Source organism: Mustela putorius, unplaced genomic scaffold, assembly GCF_011764305.1.
Source record: "Mustela putorius furo isolate JIRA1106 unplaced genomic scaffold, ASM1176430v1.1 tig00000680_pilon_pilon_pilon, whole genome shotgun sequence".
Taxonomy (NCBI): domain Eukaryota; kingdom Metazoa; phylum Chordata; class Mammalia; order Carnivora; family Mustelidae; genus Mustela; species Mustela putorius.
In genome coordinates, this window is record NW_025421442.1 from 933,655 (window position 1) to 953,658 (window position 20,004).

General features: G+C 60.2%; 1 protein-coding gene across 2 annotated transcripts in view; it reads left to right on the forward strand.

Moving 5' to 3' along the window:
- Positions 1-17,484, forward strand: part of ROR2 (receptor tyrosine kinase like orphan receptor 2) — a 139,008-nt gene extending 121,524 nt beyond the window's left edge. The window contains exons 5-9 of one of the 2 annotated variants that reach the window (XR_006607568.1): positions 7,488-7,615; positions 10,193-10,507; positions 11,475-11,686; positions 14,377-14,579; positions 15,124-15,257. Coding sequence is in view for 1 of the 2 variants with exons in the window: in XM_045083000.1 (XP_044938935.1) it covers positions 7,488-7,615; positions 10,193-10,507; positions 11,475-11,720; positions 14,377-14,579; positions 15,124-16,611 (2,380 nt within the window). In the remaining variant the exon portion in view is untranslated. Of the gene's footprint in view, positions 1-7,487; positions 7,616-10,192; positions 10,508-11,474; positions 11,721-14,376; positions 14,580-15,123 lie in introns of both variants that reach the window. The other variant, XM_045083000.1, reaches the window with a different exon arrangement.
- The last annotated feature ends 2,520 nt before the right edge of the window (positions 17,485-20,004 follow it).

Here is a 20,004-nt window from a genome sequence, read left to right on the forward strand (position 1 = left end):
TGCTGCTTCTTTGGAGTTAAAACACCGCACAGCGAAGTGCACGGATCTGCCGTATCACCTTAATAAGGTCCAGCAAGTGCAACAACCTCTGCCGTGCAAACTCCTGCCCAGGCACAGAACATTCCTGTCCTTCTAGAAAGTTCCATCGTGCAGCTTCTCAGGCAACTCCCTCCTCCTTGGGCAGCCACGGTTCTCATTTCTTTTCTGCCATGGACTCATTTTACGTATTTTAGAACTTTCCAGAAATGAAATTCCACAGCATGTAGCCACGCAAGACTGGCTTCTCTCACTTCATGTGAAGTGTCTGAGGCGCCTGTGTTAGCAGGTCACTGCCTTGTCGCTGGAGATTGTCCCACTGTATGTCTACACCCGTTGGTCCTTCCACTCTCCTGTTGACGATGGATGCCCAGGTGATTCACCCCTTTGGCTCTTAGGAATAAGGTGCTGTGGATATTCTCAAACGCGTTTTGGCGGGCATATAATTTCATTTCTGTTCAGCAAATACTAGGAGTGGTATCGTTGGCTCACAGGGTGTGTGTCAAGTTTTGTCAAAAACGCCAGCAAATACCAGACTTCCCTAAGGTGGTTGCGCCACCGGCGGCGAGCAGAGTTCCGGCCGCTGCGTGAGTTCACCAGCGTTTGGTCTGGCTGGTGTTTTTAATTAAGTTGAGCCATTCTGGTGTGTGTGTAGTAGTTCCACCGATCTTTATGTCCATTTAATTTCTTGAAAAAGTCATTTTTGTTAAGCACTTTATTTAACTTTCAAACAAATGCATTTAAGACTATGACATGTCCTCTGAATAATGCTTTGGCTGCATTTCTCCCCTTCCTGCCAGGCACACAGGCTTTTCTTGTGATTTCCTGATTCTTGTTGCGCTGTCATCAGTGGTTTGGGGACGTATTTTACTTTGGTGATTTGCTGCGATCTTTTCTGGGACCAGTTAGATGCGGTCGGTTCTTGTCTTTCCTGCCGCATGTTCCGGCGGTGGTCACACGCAGGTTGCTTCATATACTCGATCACACGTGTTGAGTGTGTAACTGAAGGTGTCTTTGTGTTTTCGTCTGCATAGTTTATAGATCTCGGAAAATAGGTGAAAGTCATCAGTACCTATTTTGGGTTTGTCAGTTTCTGTCAATTTCCTTCCTTCCTTTCTTTTCCTAAATGCCTATAGGTTTGGGGCTGTACAGCTTTTATTTTGTTTTTAGTCCCTTTTAGTGCTTTTTGCTTTGAATTCAGTGCTGCCCGACAATAATATGGCTGCTCCTACCTCATAGGAAATAATTACTGCAAATAACCAGAATAGACTGTATTTTACCCATTTTTCATTGGGTGACTTGTCTTTTTCTCACGGGTTTGCGAGAGTTTTAACCAGTATTCTAGACAGAACTTTCCAAGCTCTTACTCCACCGGGACGGATTCTGTGCTGGTACAGCTGGGGCTCTCCTGTCGTGTTTCTCTATCGATGGCCTAGTCGTTGGCACCGTCCAGTGAATGGCGCCGTCGGTAATCACGAAGTGTGACGTCACCTCTGTCACACGTAGATTCCTGCGCTCGTGCGTCTGCTCTGAGCTCTCCAGTGTGCTCCTGCAGCGTCTCTCTGGAATATCGTCAGAGTGTTCCAACAGCTTCGCAATGTCTTGGTGTCTGTAGAGAGATTTTCTCACTCTGCTGCTATGGACTGAATTATGTCTCCCCCCACCCCCACGCCCCACTTCACACATTGAAGCCTTAACCCCCAGGGCCATGTGACAGTATTAGAGGTATGGTCTTTCAGGACGAAATTACAGTTAAATGGGGTCTTACGGGTGGGGCCCTGATCCTGTAGGACTCATGTCCTTACCAGAAGAGGAAGACCCACGAGAGCTTTCTGTCCACGGTGTGAGGACACAGCAGGAAGGTGGCCTTCTGTGCGCCGGAGCGGAACAGGCCGGCACTTCGATGCTGAGCCTCTCGGCCTCCAGAACTACACAAAGTCAGGTTGACCCGTCAGGGCTATTTGTTCCCGCAGGCTGGGCTGACGCATACATCCCCCTTATTACTCTACCATTGTTTCAGATGTCTTGGCCGTCGTGTTCTACTCTCCATCTGGATTTCTGTCGGTTTGTTTTTTTCTTGGAACTGTGGAGTAGAAGCCGGTGTTTGCCGTCACTTTTCTCAGATACAACGGTGATTCTGTAGCTTTTCTCCTTGGAGAATATTAATGTCATGGAAGCGGCGCTCCCAGCGTTGTGTGCCTGTACGGCTCCGGCCTGAAAGGCGCTCGACCAGGGTGAGTTCTGCTCTAGCGAACCCGTCTGCCGCTTCGTGCTGGCGGACGACCTTCCGCACTCGGGTTACCTGGTCGTCTGACGCGCCCGAGCTCGATGCTGATTGTGTCTCCACAGACGACCCTCCCCTCCTGTGGCATCTCTGGAAATGAACCAAAACCAAGACAGAAAGAGGGGAAATCACTGGGCTGAAAACAGATATGTCCACACGTTCTCCGTTTTTGTCCCTGGAGCGGCCCCAGCTCGTCTCCCGTGACTCCTCTCTTGGGCCATCTCCTTAGGCCCCTCCTTGTTGGACCAGCCGTGGGCCTGTGCCTGCACGCGGGGAGCCCGCCCGGGAGCACCCGCGGAGCCTCGGCCGACCCCCAGTGCCGCGGGTCCGCGCTGTGAGCGGGAACCGCTGCGGCAGCTGCCCTCCAGGCTCCCCGCCCCGGCGGCTGCCCTCACACGGCCACACCTGCGCCCACGGGCAGAGCGTTGGACGCCAGGACGTAGGCGTCGAGCGAGGTGACGGGATTTACTGCGTTAAAACACTAAAACGCGGCTTTTCCTTTCATGCTCTTGAAGGGAGGGTGAGGAGGGTGAGCACGAGGGAACGGAGGCTTGAAGAGCAGCCCGGCCTCCGCAGACGTGGCTCAAGGACAGCCATACCGCGGCTCACTCGGGCGGCCACTTGGGTAACATGAGGGGTTAACAGGAGGCGGCGCGTCCCGTGTTTGGTGTATGGGCTCCATTTTCATCTGCCCTTTAAAACGTGGTTCGACTTCACGGTGACAGACCCGTGCGTCCACAGTGGCATAGCCGGGTGGCTTGGGCGGGCGGGGTAGCCCCCGGAACCCACCCTGGTTCCTGCACGGCTGTGCTGGGCCAGCGCCGCGGTCCCCCGTGTGAGCACCCCGGTCCCCCGTGTGAGCACCCCGGTGCTGCCGCAGAGGCTGCTTGCAGGGACGTGCGTGGCTCGTGGGGGCAGTTGTGAATTAGGCTCGTGATGGGCTTCCGGGAAATCGACAAACGGGGCCGCGTCCCCAGCCCTTTTCTTACTTCACACGGTGCGAGTGACTCCAGGGCTCTGGCCGCTCACCGCCCGTGCGCTCCCAGCCCTGGAAGCCCCGTTTCCCGGTCTGACTATCTCCCTGTATCCAGGCCCAGACTCTGCGGCCTCGGGGCACCCCCGGGCGGGTGACTCAGAGGCACCCCACAGCCGGCGTGTCCAAACAGGGCTCGGCAATCTGCTCCCTCCAGCTCCTCCCACAGCCGTTTTTGGGGGACGGTCATAACCGAGTTCAAGCTTTATCCTAATTACAGGAAAAACAGCACTATTAAAAAAAACACACTCAAACTGCCAACAAGCCAGTGATTAAAAATGACTTCAGGAGAAACCGGCTGCCTCGCCGTAGGAGAGGGAACCGTCCCGGGCAGAGGCTGGCACGGAGCATTTGAGGTTTAAGCCACGAACGCCCGCCCGGGTCTCGCTGAGCTGGAGAGAGGGAGGAGCCAGCCGGGGGGTCTCCCTCGTGACTTCTCGCTGTGGTAGGTTCTCTTTCTTGGAAAACGTAACTCCTTAAACCCCGTAGTGCCGAACTGGAATAAGAGAGAGAAACTCCGTTCGTTTTAAGATTACGTGATGCAGGCAGGAGGTGGCAGAGACCCTCTGGGGAGCGCGGGGACACCCACAGCCTCCCGCTCACCGCACAGCGACAGCGGACGTGTCTGCGCGTTAGCAGGGGTGACGGTGTCCGCGCGGGACGTGTGCTGACACATCCGATGCCTCCGCTTGGTCCTTTTGTGTTCGCCTGAGCCCACGCACTAGCCGTCACGCCCTAGTATTTAGGGATGAGAGCTTTCCACACACCGACCGCCAGAGTCACCCAAGGAAATACGCACCTTCCAAGGTTTGCCCGGGAGGGACGAGCCCCCGTGCGCCCCAGAGGAGAGCCACGCTTCCCTCCGGTGAACTGTGAACCCGAACCACCCTTTCTCTGCCTCCGGCCGCCGCGTGTGATCCTGGCTCGGAGACGGTTTCTGAGAGGTTCTGCTGACTTGGGTTTTGGGGTCATGAATGCCGGCATGGGGCGAGCTCCCGCGGACCCCGTAATCACTTTTTGTGTTGACCTTGTGCTCTCGGTCCGTCCGGGTGGCTCGCTGCCCATTTCTCTATTGTCTTTCTGTTTTGTTGGGGCCAGTCTGTGTGCTCGTGTTTTGTGAAGCGTGGTGCCCGTTCAGTCCGCGGTGTCCTTGGACGTGCTCGTGCGTCACTCGTGTCACCGCGTCCTGTGGGCGATCCCGTGGTATATCATTACAACTTCAAATTTCTTAGGACATTTAAGGCTATTCTGAGTTTTTATTTCTGTTTCCACTAATTTTAGTGTCTTGTGTTTTTCAAGGAATTTACTCTGTTTTTCTAAGTTATTGGATCTGCGTTCAGGTATTTGTGCGTACCGTTTCCTGCTACTTTTGAACACCCGTCGAGTTTTTGGCGAGGTCCCCTTTGCACTCGTGATATTGTGGATGTGTGTTTGCTCCTTCTCTTCATTTGTTCTTTTCCAGGTTTTCTAGGTAGAAGCGATTTTGTTCTTTTTTAGAACTAACTTTTGGCTTTATTGATTTTTCTGTTTCTTTTGTATTGATTTCTGTTCTCATCATTATTATTTTCTAGTTATTTCAGGCTTAATTTGACGTTATTTTCCCAACTATCTTCTTCACCCTGAAGGACTGACTGCATCAGAGCTCCTGTCCCGTGCGCAGGACACGGTGCACGGAGTGTGGGTGCCTCTGATTTTCCAGGCGCCGTGGGCAAGCGCCCTGAGCCGCCCGCAGACGGTGGCGTGTGGCCCACGCCTGGGGCAGAGCCGACGTGCGCTTTTGGTGGGTTGGTAGGCACTGGTTTTTGTTGACTCCGCAGCTGACTCCAGCTCACAGAGTGAGAAGGCAGGGCTTCGGGCTGTATTTTGGCGTGTGCTTGTCTAGTTAAACTACATTGAAGGAATCCTTGACCCAAGGAAATCATGGCGCAGCGAGCTTGCGAGAAAGGGCGTCCAGCTCCTGTCGACGCCACATCTCTCTGTTTCGGTTACTTGCGGCTCCAGGTTCCTTTCTCTGAGAGAGAGCGAGCTCCTGCAGGGGCCAGGAGGGAGAGAGCCGAGCGGCTGGAGGGGTGATCTGCCAGATCCTTTGTCTCTGCCGTTACGAGCGTCCGGATCTTACGTTTGTGAGGGAGCTGAAATACGGGTTTTCACGTCCATTTGGTGGAGCTGGACGCGACACAGGTTTTCCTGGGGGCCGGTGCTGGCCCCTGGAGGGCGGGCTGACGGTGCCGTCAGGCTTAGGGGCTGGTTACAGATTTGCTAGAAAACAAGTGACTTAATTACAGTCCTAATGCACTTGTCAGTAACCTGCCCCAGGAGCCCCAAGCACCTCTCCTTGTCTCCGGCCCTGCCGGCTCTCGTATATCTGCCATGGCCCCGTCCCCTGTCTCCTTGGAGCATCCTGAGGGCTCTGAAAAGCATCTGGTGCTCAGAACGCCTGATCTCATCAGCTGAAGGCACGACTAACAGGTCCACACAGTAGAGTGTGGCACAGACTCCAGCGGGCCCTGTGCGTGCCGTGCAAAGGCCCTGGGGAGGGGGTTGAACTGGGGGGCCCGGTGGGAGGGCCTTGCTTCGGTGAGGCTCCCCGCCCAGCCCCTGTGTCTTGAAGTGTGGCTCGTGCCATCTACTTCTCTGTTGTGTAACAAGAACATCTCCTTGTACAGCTTACTTGAAGGCCAGACTTTCGGGGATCCCCATTATTTCCCTCCATGTCAAAGGCTTCTCTCGTGTGATGCGGGAACGTGGTTCCCGGACTGTCATCACCGTCGCAAGTCTGGCTTGCAGACAACCGACACGCGTGGGGTGCGCCGTGGTGCTTCTGTGTGGCTCACGGGTGGATGAGACGTCCGTGGCCAGCGTTCTGCATGCTCTTGCTCACAGACGTGGACGTGTGCCACCGTGCGTACGCTTCACGTGTACGATCGTCTGTCGCGCTCCGTGGCGCCACGCCCCTTAACGATGCTGGATTTTGTTAAGTTAATAGATTTTATATTTTAGAGCCATTTGGGATTTCCAGAAAAATTGAACAGGAGGTCTGGAGAGTCTCCCCGACTACCCCGCAGCATCCACACCTGCGGTTTCCCCGAGTGTGGCGCGTTGGTTAGAACGGACCGGCCAGTGCCAGTACTTAGGATGAGCTGAAGTCTGACCCGCGAGCTTTCACTGGGGCTGCTGTCCCTGCTGGGACTTTGGGCAGCGACTCTTAGACAACAGGGGGAGTGGGACGCCAACCCCCCGCGTGGCTGGAGATCTGTGTGTAACGTTTGGCTCCCCCAGAACTTAACCCCTAGCACCTTACCGATCACTGAGTCATTTAACGTGTATTTTGTGTGTTGTATGCGTTATGGACTGAATTCTTGCAATAAAGTCAGCTACAGAACAGAAAATGCTCTTAGGAAAACCACAAGGGACAGAAAGTACATGTATCGTGTTCTGTTGTGTTCGCTGAAAACACGTTGCCTGTCAGTGGACTCACGAGGTTCCGCCCTGTGCTGCTCCAGCGTCAGATCTAGGAAGACACGCACCCGCTGTCACAGTATCGTACAGAGTCGGTTCCCGGCCCCGACGTCCCCGTGCTGTGCCTGGTGGCCCCGTGCACGACCCCCTCCCCCAGCCCCTGGCCACCACTGACCTTCCCCCTCTCCATAGTTCTGCCTTTCCGGAAGGTCCGGCCGCTGGACTCCTACAGCACGCGGCCTCTCCGGATCGGTGTTTCACTTAGTCCCACGCGTGTGAGCTTTCTCTGTGTCTTTTCATGGCTCCTTTGGGTTTGGTGCTAAAAGCTCTTCCACCCGGACGGGCCACAGTATCTTTACCCTTCACCTGCTGGAGGACAGCTTGGTTGCTTCCAAGTTGGGCAGGTTTCCGGGTGGTCTGAAGTTTCCGGCTCATTTGCGTCCATACCAAGGAGCAAGACCGCGAGATCATAGGATGTTCTGTATGGTGACTAACGTCGCGTAATGAAAAACAATAATCATTTTTTTAAAAAGATCTAGTTGGATGCATCACTTGATGTGTAACAAAAAATCAACCCAGTGAAATTTAAAGATCTTAAAAAAATAAAAAATAAAAAAGCTGGATTTGAAGAGAAACCCAAACAAACCAGTGTGCTCACGGCCGTGTCTTCCCCAGAGACGACTACCACGAGGACGGCTTCTGCCAGCCATACCGGGGGATCGCGTGCGCACGCTTCATCGGGAACCGGACCATCTATGTGGACTCCCTCCAGATGCAGGGGGAGATTGAAAACCGCATCACAGGTAGGAGCCCCGCGCCGTTGTTGTCGGACCGTGAGCGCCCGCGGCCCGCCTCCGCCCCCCTCGTGCATTTATTTCCGATCTTGGACACGGAGTCCCTGTTCCGCGTGTTGTGCGACAGGGTCAGACAGCCCTGTTAGAAGTAGCGGGGACTGGCCCCAGGGTTTGCCCTCCAATGTTCCCGTGTGTGCGTTCCCACGAGCAAGCACATTTACTCAGGCCCACCGCGTGGCTCCAGAGTCCTGAGACATCCCGTGCTCACTGCGTTGCCAGGGCCTCCTGTGGCCAGGTGTCCACGGAGAAGTAGGAGGACAGTGGCCGTCCAAGAGGAGCCCGTTTGAGAACGTGGCTATTTTTGGAAAAGCTTTTCATGCTCTCTAGAGCAGAACTGCTCAAACCTTTTGGGCCACGACATTCAGTGGTTTACGTTACGGTTTTTTGTGGCCGTACCCGTGCCCCAGAGACGTGACACAGGTTCCAGGGAACAGCAATCACCCTCGACAGAAGCCCTTGGATTTTTCTCGTCACTTCTCTTTCATTAAGGGAAGAGTCCGTCATGGCCTTAGTAGGAGCCACGCACTCAGACATCCTCCGTCCTAACCGACCTGGGAAGCGCTAGCTGCGGACCTCAGACCAGGCGTCCCACTCACTGATGACCCCGGCTCCCAGGCACGAGACTGTCCCTGAGTCACGTCTCCGGGACGGCTGGAAACGCTGAGCACGTCTGTTGTCCGAACAGGCGGACCGCAGCGTTTCGACAAAAGTCTAGAACGAGCATCTCTGGGTGTGAGGACGTGAGAGGAGGTCGGAGTTGACCTGGGCTGACGGGCTTGTGGTTCCGAGGCCGTTGGCTCTGCGGTGTCCTGTCTGGGGCAGGCTTGTCAGAACTCGTCCCAGGACTCTGGGAGCTTTCGGGGGAGAGTCCCAAGACACCTTCAAGGTGACGTGGGGAGTGGACGGAGGCGGGGACATGAGCTGCTGGACCTTCTGGGTACCTAGAGCCGGACGTTGAGAAGTGAGCCCTTGCGGGACTCGTCTGAGGGGGCAAGGGCCGAGCAGAGACCCTCACAGGGGCACGCTCTGCTCGTGACTGCCCGGAGCGCAGCGCCAGGTCTGTCTGGCTTCGACCGTCCTTCCGTGCCTGGGGTCCCCACCATAGCACGCCCTCCTGATGGCCCCCAGCTCTGTCGTGGGCCTGACCAGGCCTCACCCCGGGCTCCCGAGCCGTCTCCGAGAGACCCTGCCCGGGGACCTCCCGCCGCTCCCTCAGCATCAGTGTTGGCCGGAAGGGACCGGAAGGAGCAGGGACCGCGTGTTCCTCTCCCGAGCTCCCTCAGACGCTCTGTGTGGGCTTCCGTCCCCTAGGGTGTGGCCTCGACAGGTCACCGCACAGGACCAGACGGGACGAGGGACCCGCCGTCCGTGGTGGGTAACGGGCGGTGCCGGAGCTGGGCTCCCTCCGGCTCATCTGCCCTGGGCCTGGCCGGTCGGCGGAGAGAGGCCGCCCGCAGCGCCGCCTGCTGGCCACACGGGGCGCCGCAGCACGGGCCAGTGGCCTGTATCCCGGGGCCTGAGCCCGGCTGCCTGTTCTCTCGCCCGCGGCGCAGGGTGTGGGGCAGGGGCCTCTCTCTCCAGCCGCCGGGTCTCATCTCGGGAGCAGAGCCTTCGCCGGCCACAGTGGCTGGGCCTCGGGGCAGCAGGGACGCCGGCCGCCGCCTCCCTCTGAGCCCTGACGGGGCTCCTGCCTCCTGCTTCCTGCCCTCCTGCCCCCGCTCGGGTGCGCGCTCGGCCCGCAGCGCCACTGCATGCTCTCTCCGGGTCACACGCCACGTTTGTTCCTCTCCGCTCCATCCCGTGTCCTGCCTCGGAGGACAGCCAGGAGGACCGCCAGCCGACCCGGCTCAGGCCCGGCTACACCTGCTTCTCTGCTCCCTTTACCCAAAGCACCTCCCTCTGCCCCTCCCAACGCCCTCCCGCCGTCTGGCGGCTCCTCTCTCCCCGGCCTCTCTTGCTGCTGCTTGGTCGCAGCTCTGGTCCCCGTGTGCCCGCCCTGCTGCCGTCCTGCTCGGGGGCACCTTCCACCCCTCCCGCCGCAGCCTCCCCAGGCCGCCCGGTCGGCCACAGTCCCGCAGGACGCCGGGCTCTGTCCTGTGCCCTGTCCGGTCTCTGCTTCTAGACGTCACCCAGGCCCGTTGCTCTAGCAGAGCCCAGTTCCTAGCAGGGCCTTGGGACGTGGCTGTGGGTCTGACCCCCGAATCTTCCTGTGCTGGAAGAAGCATCCAGCCGGGTGAGATCCTGGGCCCGGTTTCCCCTTCTCTTCTGCGTTAGTAAGCAAAGTCCGGGGACTGGGACTTTCCAGCACAGCTGGGCGGCTTCTGCTCACAGGGGCTGCTTTGGTGACAGCCCTTCTGGGTGTGCAGAGGACAGGGCAGAGGGTTGGGGCCCTGCTGGGAGGGGAAGGGGGGCGTGAGTGGGGGGGGGGCAGGCGCACCTGCGGCGGTGGGGGCGGGGCGGCTCCGGCGGCGTTCCGGGGCCCGGGAGCAGGCGCCCGCCCCGGCTGACGCCCATCTCACCCCGCAGCGGCCTTCACCATGATCGGCACGTCCACGCAGCTGTCGGACCGGTGCTCGCAGTTCGCCATTCCGTCTTTCTGCCACTTCGTGTTCCCGCTGTGCGACGCGCGCTCTGGGGCGCCGAAGCCGCGCGAGCTGTGCCGGGACGAGTGCGAGGTGCTGGAGAGCGACCTGTGCCGCCAGGAGTACAGCATCGCGCGCTCCAACCCGCTCATCCTCATGAGGCTGCAGCTGCCCAAGTGCGAGGCGCTGCCCCTGCCCGAGAGCCCGGACGCCGAGAACTGCATGCGCATCGGCATCCCCGCGGAGAGGCTGGGCCGCTGTGAGTCCCGCGTGTCCGCCCTGGCTATGGCCGTGGCCGCTCCAGCCCCGGGTGTCCCCTCCCCCCCCCCCGGGCGCACCGAGGGGCTTCCCGCGAGGGCTCTGGGGTCCCTGCGGTGGCGCACGGCGGCTGTGCCCCTGCCGTCTCGGCACTGGCGAGAGTCACTACGTCACTGGTCTTTAGACTCCGCTTCTGTGGGTTGGGGGCGTCATCTCCGCGTCCGTTAGCAGCCTGAGCAGAGGCACGGCGGGCCTCCAGACCGCCCCGCGACCCCTGAGCAGCCCTCCTCTCCGACTAGGTCAGGGTTGCTGCCCCTTGCAGGGGACAGAGGGGGGACGAGCCCACTCTCGTCCCAGGCCCTGGACTCCGGCCACTTCTTCGGTGAGGCTGGGGGTTCTCAGAGCCCCGCGGAGCTTCTTGGGGGCAGTCAGAGCCCGATCTCTGGACTCCCGGGGGCGTCCGGATCCAGGCGGCAGGGCTCGCTCCTTACTCTGCGCGTGATAGTAGCCGCAGAAGATGGAGCGTAGGTTAGTGCGTCCGACTTCAGGAGGGGCTGAGAACGGCGACAGAACTGAGGCAGCTGCATGGCTCCTTGAGGGCTCTGGGTCTCCGCCCTGGACACGGGGGTGCCGGGTGTCCTCCCCAGGCAGCAAAGCGAGCGTGAGGCTGGGGTTGACGTCCTCCTGCAGCGGGGGTGCCTGGCGGGCCCCCGGGGGCTTCCACACTCATGGGGTGACTTTGGATGGGCTTCCTTCTTCACTCGTGTCCCCGGACACCCCCATCCCCCGACTTACCTGGTGGGCCTGCGGCTTTAATGCTGCTGTTTTTGGAAGTCGGATCGTTTGGTCTTCTGGAAGTTCCAGTTCGGGTACGTGCAGGCAAACTGGGGGTGGTGGTCTTTTCTGGAAGGGCTGGGGAGGCGGCTGCCGATCGCCAGCCGGTGTCCTCACGCGTCTCTCTCCCGCAGACCATCAGTGCTACAACGGCTCGGGCACGGATTACAGAGGCACGGCCAGCACCACCAAGTCGGGCCACCAGTGCCAACCCTGGGCCCTGCAGCTCCCCCACAGCCACCAGCTGAGCAGCGCAGACTTCCCCGAGCTCGGAGGGGGGCACGCCTACTGCCGCAACCCCGGAGGGCAGATGGAGGGCCCCTGGTGCTTCACGCAGAATAAAAACGTACGCATGGAACTGTGTGACGTTCCCTCTTGTAGTATGTATTCTCTCTCTCTCTTTTTTTTTAAAGCGTTAACTGTTGAGGGCACCTGGGAATGGCTTGGGGTCCCAGGGCGCCTCCCCCACGCGCCGCCCTGATGACCGGCTTTAAATAAAGCCGTTGCCGGTTCTGGACGTAGTACCTGGTCGTTATGGGACATTTTAAATTAGAGAAAGTTCTGGAGCTGTGTGCCCCTCAGCCCAGATTCCACCACGCTGGGGAGACGGCTGATTAGGTCTGGGGGCCCCTCGCCAGGCTTCTCCTTGTGGGTGGCCCTGGGACGGTCAGTTTGGTGCCGGGTTTCTCCACTGATGTCGTCACGTGCTGTGTCCCAGTGTTGGTGGATGGGCGTCCTGCTGCGGCCACAGCCCTCGGCCTGGCACCTGGCCCTGGGGACACGGCACCTCCCGCTGCCCCGGCTCCCACAGGCGGAGCAAGGAACAGCAGAACTTCGGTCTCGTGACCGGTCTCCCTGCCACGTCCTCGTTAAAGTACGGACGGGACAAGAGAGCCGTGGAGGGTCGCACACGTCACGGGCCTCCCTATTTCGGTCTCGAGGCCATGTATGTGTCGCCGGCTCCCATCGGCCTGGGTCCCCGGGAGAAGGTTGGCCGCCTTCTGAGTCGTACGTTCTGGTTCCGGGAGGCAGTGGGTTGCTGCGACATGACCGAGAAGTGACGGATGAGGACAGAGGAAGGGTGAGGCAAAGCCGGGCCGCCGTCCGCTCGCCGGCCTCCTCCCGGCGCCCGGGCCCGGCGCGCCTCCCCCCACAGATGCTGGGCGTGGAAACTGGCATCGCTTCCCTCCTGGGCGTAGAATGGGCAGCTCCGAATCTGCCACTGCTCTGAACGCAGCACAGATCCTGCCACGGATCTTCAAGAACCTGCGTCCGCTGCAGGACTAACTTTTAAGAATGAGAATGTTGACGGCATCATAAAGCTCTTTCGTGCATTGCTACGGTTTCTAAAAAAAATTTCCTGTAAGGAAGGATGTCCACGATGACCTCCTGGGAAAGACAGAAAGGAAGAAGCTGTAGGACGAGAGCCGGCTTCTCCTGCTTGCTTTTCCTCCCCCGACCCCCTTCTCTCTCTCTGTGAAGGAACGGGCGCGTGTGCACGCGTGTCCGTGTGTGTCAGCACACACGGGCACCTCCTTGTGACGCGTGAAGTTCCGGAGCGAGACACGCCAAACTTTTCGCATAGATTTCCCATGGTCTGAAGAAATGTTAAAACAGAATACGTTTTCACAATGAGCCGGTATTACCTTTGTAATTAAAATTAATCAGAACATTAAAGATATGTATGTTGTTCGATCTGGCCGATCTAGGTACATTGGATATTGCAAAAAACTTTGCATTCCGAGGGCAGAAATGTGAAGCATAGGTACTGTAGGATGGCTTTTAGCAGCTAAGTGAGAAGCCAATTGCCTCCCAGCAGGGTTCGGGTGATGCCCGAGGAACCCCGGTACGGGGAAGGGGAATGGTGTGCGGCCCTTGGCCGATGCCTGGAGCTGTCTGGTCCTCGTGGAACCGAGTCTCAGATGCAGTTTCTGCCACAAAACCAGCGGCCGGCGACTAGGGAGGATGCGACGGCCTTTAAAAAGAACTCGATTTAAAATTCTATCTTAAAGAACTCTGCGACGGAGCTGCTTCTGTGTGTCGGAACAGCCGAACGCCGTGTGCTCCTGCTCACCTTAAACGGGACGCAGGAAATCGGGCAGATGCCTCCGTTAACGTGGGCACAGTCTTCGGCCGGTGGGCTGTGAGGACGCAGCCTGTCCTGTGGTACCGTGGTTAACGAGCGTGGTGCCTGTTGGTGATTTTGAAAAGAAAACGATCAAGGAAGTGGTCGCACAGATGCTGGACGGTGTTCCCGTCTCTGACCTGGGCCGGGGGTGGCGGGTCATGGAATCTCCCCAGACAGATGACCCAGAGCCTCCACCGGGGGCTTCTGGAACATCTGCCCCGAGGGTGGAGCCGGGGAATTCTTGGGTTTCATTTGGTTCTCGCTGCAGCGGGGTGCGGGGTGGGGAGTGGCATGGGGCTCATGGGACGGACAGACAGACTCAGGATTGGGGACAGTGCTGCAGCCCAGCTCACCCCCTGGGCCTGTCTGGAATCCCGTAGAGGGAGGCAGAGCGTCGCGTCTCGCTCTGAAAACCATGGAGCTAACCGGAAGCCTCGCTGGACCTTTGACCTCCGAGTTTCCCAGCACGCTTGGGGCCCTGCGGCGTCCTGCCTTGGGTCAGGCCCCCTGGCCAGCGGTGCTCTTTCAGATCAAATGCACTTTAGTTAGTATCTTCAACGATATGTGTTCATTAGACACAAAATGTGGAAAATCCTAAAGTGCTGCAGGCGGGCTCATTTCTCATCCCAGGACCTTGCTTGTTACTACTGCAAGAGCCCCAGCATGCACGGCTCTTCTGAGCCGCGTACTCCTGCTTGAGTCCTTGGGGCAGCTTTGGATAGCGTCGCCCGAGTGTGCAGGGGTACGTGACCCATTCCAGGGCTTGGCACGCCCCTTCCCCTTCGTGCAGCTCATGGCACTGTTCCCTTGTGCTTGAGTCTTGCAGCTGGGGGTGGGAGTGGGCTGGCGGGAACTCGGAGCTGGGCGGGGGATGGTTTCTAAGAACCCGTGGCCCCGGCTGTCCGCAGGTCCCCAGGACGGCAGCAGGATGGGGATTCTGTACATCCTGGTCCCGAGCATCGCCATTCCCTTGGTCATCGCCTGCCTCTTCTTCCTGGTCTGCGTGTGCCGGAATAAGCAGAAGGCTTCTGCGTCTACACCGCAGCGGCGGCAGCTGATGGCCTCGCCCAGCCAGGACGTGGAGATGCCTCTCATCACCCAGCACAAGCAGGTCTCCTCCGCCTCCTAGCCCAGCCTCGGCCTGGAGATGGCTTGCCCCCGACGTTCGGGTTCTTGGCTTACTCCATACACGACCCACCGCCATCCTGAATTGCCCTGTATTTCCCCGCATGTCCGCTAAGATGTGTCAGGACATTTGTGTCCTTAGGAAGGTAGTGGTAGGCGTATTGGAATCCTGCCACCCTGGAGTCTAGGCTTCTCCCTCCGCTCAGACGGGTGCAGTAGCCAGAAGGCGCCGTCCTGCACCTGTCTGCAGGGCTGCCACTCTCCCCACTGGAGAACCAAGGGGAAAGGGCTCTGACCGATCCACCGCATGGGGGTCCGGCTGGCTCTGACAAGGGACGGGGGCCTGTTTTCTGGTCCATTTGGAGTTGGGTTGGTTTTGTTTTGCTTTGATTTCTGGGGAAGGGTCGAAGTGCACCTTTGGCGTGGAGGTAGGACGGGGTCCTCTGCGGGGCTCCCCGCCCCCAGCTGCCCGGCTTGTCCTTCCTGTTGTGGGAACAGAAGTGGTTCACGGGGGCTTTTCTCGTTGGCAGGCCAAGCTCAAGGAGATCAGCTTGTCGTCGGTGAGGTTCATGGAGGAGCTCGGGGAGGACCGGTTCGGGAAGGTCTACAAGGGCCACCTGTTTGGCCCGGCCCCGGGGGAGCAGAGCCAGGCCGTGGCCATCAAGACGCTGAAGGACAAGGCCGACGGCCCGCTGCGGGAGGAGTTCCGGCACGAGGCCCTGCTGCGGGCGCGGCTCCAGCACGCCAACATCGTCTGCCTGCTGGGGGTGGTGACCAAGGACCAGCCCCTCAGCATGGTGTTCAGCTACTGCCCGCACGGGGACCTGCACGAGTTCCTGGTCATGCGCTCGCCGCACTCGGACCTCGGCAGCACGGACGACGACCGCACGGTGAGGTCCGCCCTGGAGCCCCCCGACTTCGTGCACGTCGTGGCGCAGGTGGCCTCGGGCATGGAGTACTTGTCCAGCCACCACGTGGTGCACAAGGACCTGGCCACCCGCAACGTCCTCGTGTACGACAAGCTGAGCGTGAAGGTCTCGGACCTGGGGCTGTTCCGCGAGGTGTACTCGGCCGACTACTGCCGGCTGACGGGCGGCGCGCTGCTGCCCGTGCGCTGGATGTCCCCCGAGGCCCTCGCGCACGGCAAGTTCTCGGTGGACTCGGACATCTGGTCCTATGGCGTGCTGCTGTGGGAGGTCTTCAGCTACGGCCTGCAGCCCTACTGCGGCCACTCCAACCAGGACGTGGTGGACATGGTGCGCGGCCGGCAGGTGCTGCCTTGCCCCGACGACTGCCCGGCCTGGGTGTACGCCCTGATGGTCGAGTGCTGGCACGAGGTCCCCGGCCGGCGGCCCCGCTTCAAGGACATCCACAGCAGGCTCCGCGCCTGGGGCAGCCTGTCCGCGTACAACAGCTCGGCACAGACCTCGGGGGCCAGCAACACCACGCAGACCAGCTCCCTGAGCACCAGCCCCGTCAGCAACGTCAGCAACGCCCGCTACGGGGGCCCCAAGCCGAAGGCCCAGGCCTTCCCGCAGCCGCCCTTCCTGCCCATGAAAGGCCAGCTCAGGCCCATGGTGCCCCCTCCCCAGCTCTACATCCCCGTCAACGGGTACCAGCCGGTGCCGGCCTACGGGGCCTACCTGCCCAACTTCTACCCCGTCCAGATCCCCGTGCCCATGGCGCCGCCGCATGTGCCCGCCCCGGTGGCCCCGAAGCCCGGCTCCCACCACAGCGGCAGCGGCTCCACCAGCACGGGCTACGTGACCACGGCACCCTCCAACACGTCCATGGCGGACAGGGCGGCCCTGCTCGCGGAGGCTGCGGAGGACACGCCGAACGCCCCCGGAGATGCGGCCCAGACCCCCGGGCAGGAAGCAGAGGAGGAGGAGGAGGACCGCTCCGTCCCCGAGACCGAGCTGCTGGGGGACAATGACACTCTGCAGGTGGACGAGGCCGAGGTCCCCCCGGGCAGCCTGAGGGGCACGGGGCCACCGGGCACCCCCGGGGAGGCTTGAGGCCCAGGCGCGGGGTCGGGGGTGCCGGTTTGCCATCTCCCGGCGCGACCTCTGCTCCCCCCTCCCGTGTCCTCCTGTGTGCAGAGCGGCTGCTCCCGCCTCCGGCGGCCAGAGGGTCTTTGAGCTGGGCATGCCTGACGGAGCGGGGGTGGTGGCCCGGCGGGACACACGGTGACATGTACACGGCCGGCAGTCCCTGAGGGAGACGGGCAGGGGGGCCGGCACGCGCCGTGCGGGAAAGAAGCCGCCGTCTTTCCTCCCCCGTGCGTGTGCACTGGAGGTGGTGCCCCTCTGGGCTTCCGGGCGGCTGGCCTGTTCCTCCCGCCGCCCCCGCCGGCGACTGTCTCCCACCACCGTCGCCGCCCAGGACTGGTGGGAATAGGCAGCTGCCGCCCACCAGGGTCCCAAGAGTACGGGGCTTCCGGGGCAGGGGCTCTCTGTGCCTCTATGGAAATGTGCCTTAAAAAGAAAACGCCAGTGCGGTTTTGTATTTTGGGGAAATGACTGTGATCATCCTGCATGTGGATCTGGCCCCTTCCCTGGAGTCGGGGGGAGGCGTGCTTGGGTTTGGAGTGTTAGGGGCACCGTTGTACACGGGGATTCTGTTCCGCAGACTCGTGTACAGACCTGAAGTGTAATTTATATGGCTGCGTCCGCCGTTTTCGCTGAAATACTGTGAGCTCAGTGATTTACTTGCCGACGTGCCCCACTCTGGGACGCCTCCCGACTGCATTTTGTCTGCCTGTGTTCGTCCCCGATGCAGGCGAGGTCCGTTCGTTTCAGGCGGGAGAGAAGGCTCACAGGCCGCACACTGTACACCCCACTTGTAACCCCCACACCTGGTGTATCCAATAAAGTGAAGCACGACTTCCAGCCAGCTCTGCGGGGGTGAGGGCGTCCGGCAGCCGGAGTTCCTCAAGAGGCCGGGGGACGGCGAGGGCTGAGGGCTGGTCCTGGGGTGAGCTCGCCGGGAATTGGCATCAGGTGCGCGGGCAGCAGGACCCCCGTCCACTCTGCTCCCGGGCAGGTGGGGGGTGCGGGGTGCCAGTGTCCACAGCCCTGGGCAAGCCACCCGAGTCCAGAACGGACGATCCTCACCTTGGAGAACCTCAGGTCGTGCAGAACCTCAGGCTCAGGGCAGCCCCATGTCTGGTCGTTACTCCCCAGATGTGCTTCTCCAAAATAACCGCCAAAGGTTTGTCTTCAACGTTCCTTTCCCTGTGGGCAGTGACGGTTTTCCCCTCACGTTCGCTGGAAACGGCCAGGCAGGCGTGGGGCAGGCTCACCTGCTCGTGCAGGACGCAGTAACTGGGGACACAGAAAACTGAGGCATTTGCTGGACTGACCACGTGCCTCCCTCCCTGCAAACCGTGCATTTCCCCTCACACGTTTGGGGTCTCAGCCTCACGGAGGCAGCAGGAAGACAGGTGCGCAGCTTTGATTCTGATGGGGGCAAGAGGGCAGTCTCACCCAGGTTAGCTGTGCAGGGGCGCGGGGTCCTGGGGGGGAGGGCCGCGGAGCTGGGCGTGCCTCCGGCCTCTCTCCAGGGTCCTGGGGTCTCCAGGCCGCGGACCAGGCTGCAATTCTGACGAAGGCCACTAGAGGCCACTAGAAAACAAGCTAATTAGTCCACGGAGCTGGGCTCTTGTCTGCCTGCAAATAATTGCAGTTTGCCCCCAGGGTCAAAGGGCAGGGCACCGTGCGCCCATTTAGGTGTGGGGGCCCTACGCGGAAATACCAGTCAGTGGAGGCGCTTCTCCAGGCCCGGGCCGGCTCCGTCCTGCAGGGGTGGGTTACGAGAGGTGGGGTCCCCGGGGCGGGGGTTTTCTCCCTCTCCCGGCGGCCACCCCAGGGTCGAGGCGACTTCCTGGGCTGTGCTGGGCAGCCTCTTCCTTCGGGAGCCACCGGGGCAGCCGCAGACAGCAGAGCGGAGGGGGGCCGTTTCCCCTGAGACGCCCACCACGACCCTCCCGAACGGATTTGACGACCTCTATTCAATGGCGCGTCAGGACAGACGCGGCGAGGACCCGGAATGGACGTCACACGCCCCTTTGCTCGGGTCCCGTAAGGCGCTGTTCCAGCAAACAGCGAGCAAGTCGGCAGAAAGGACCACGCAGGTTCCGGAAAATACCAAGAATCTTCCTAGAACCCCCTCCCCGGTTCTCGAATCAAAGTAGCTGCTGCCCCCCCCACGCTCCCCACCCCAAAACAGAGCTCGCTGGCGCACCCTCTGTCTCTCTCACACACACTAAGGAGTTTTTTGCTCATTGACTGCTTCGCTTCCTAACAACCCTCACGGCAAATTTCTGATACGTGAAACTCCCTGCTTCTGGATTTTTCTCTTCTTTCAGTGCTAAGTTATTGCGAGTGCGACTGTAGTGTCACCGTGAACGTGGCTGTGCCCGAAACCATGACCTGCGCCATGGCTGGCGCAGAGAACACCAGAGACGGGGCTGCCCGAGCCCCCCACCCCCGTGCCCCTCCCCCCCACGGCCCTCCCCCACACGCCCCTCCCCCCGTGCCCCCCCACACCCCTCCCCCTTCCCCGTGTTCTTTTTTGACGCTCCAGACCTGTCTGTCCTGATGCCCTCGTGCTTCCTTCTAACCCACCCGTCGTCTCCTCCAAGTCTCTGTGCCTCACGCGGACGCGGGCGAGCAGAGCTGCACTTCTCACCGGGAACTCCTCCCTCTGTCCTTGACCCGGGCCGGAAGCCGCCGTCACACAAGGCTCCGTGGCCACACATCTTGGTCAGGTCTGTCCGAATTCCGGTGCACGAGCGTGTTGGAAAACCAGCCCAGGATAAACGCCATGAAATGAAAGGATGGAGATTCTCGACCTCTCTCGACCTCTCCAGGCCGAAGAGGAGTGTCCGTACGAGCCCCGTCCGGATGCAGAAGTAGACGCCGGTGTCGTGCGGGATGAAGGCTCACAGCGCGTGCCGGTTCCTTCAGTCGCTGACCTGCAGACACTCGTGTCGCCGAAGGACTGGGGTCCCCCTGCCCGGACACGGCCAGAAGGGTCCGCCCTCGGCACACCCAGCCCTCTCCCGAGGAAGGTGAAGCAAGTTGCCTCTGGTCAAAAAGATGGGTTAAAAACACAGAAAAACAGAAGAGGTCGCTGTGGGTGTTAAACACGGTGGGACCTAAAGTCCGAAGTACTCGGAGATGATGCGGGGCTCCCTGAGAAGCCAGAGAGGCCACCGCTGTTCACACACCAGCAGGGCAGGTAATACACCAGCAACCGCTCCCTTAGCGGGGTATCCCGGCATCTTCTAGAATCCGAGAGAGCGAGTCGGAAACACGTGAGCAACGCGGGAGCGTTCGTGGAGCGCGATCCCCAGGCTGAACCAGGGCACGAATTCCGCTCCCTGTGGGCACGTTTCTCAGGGACAT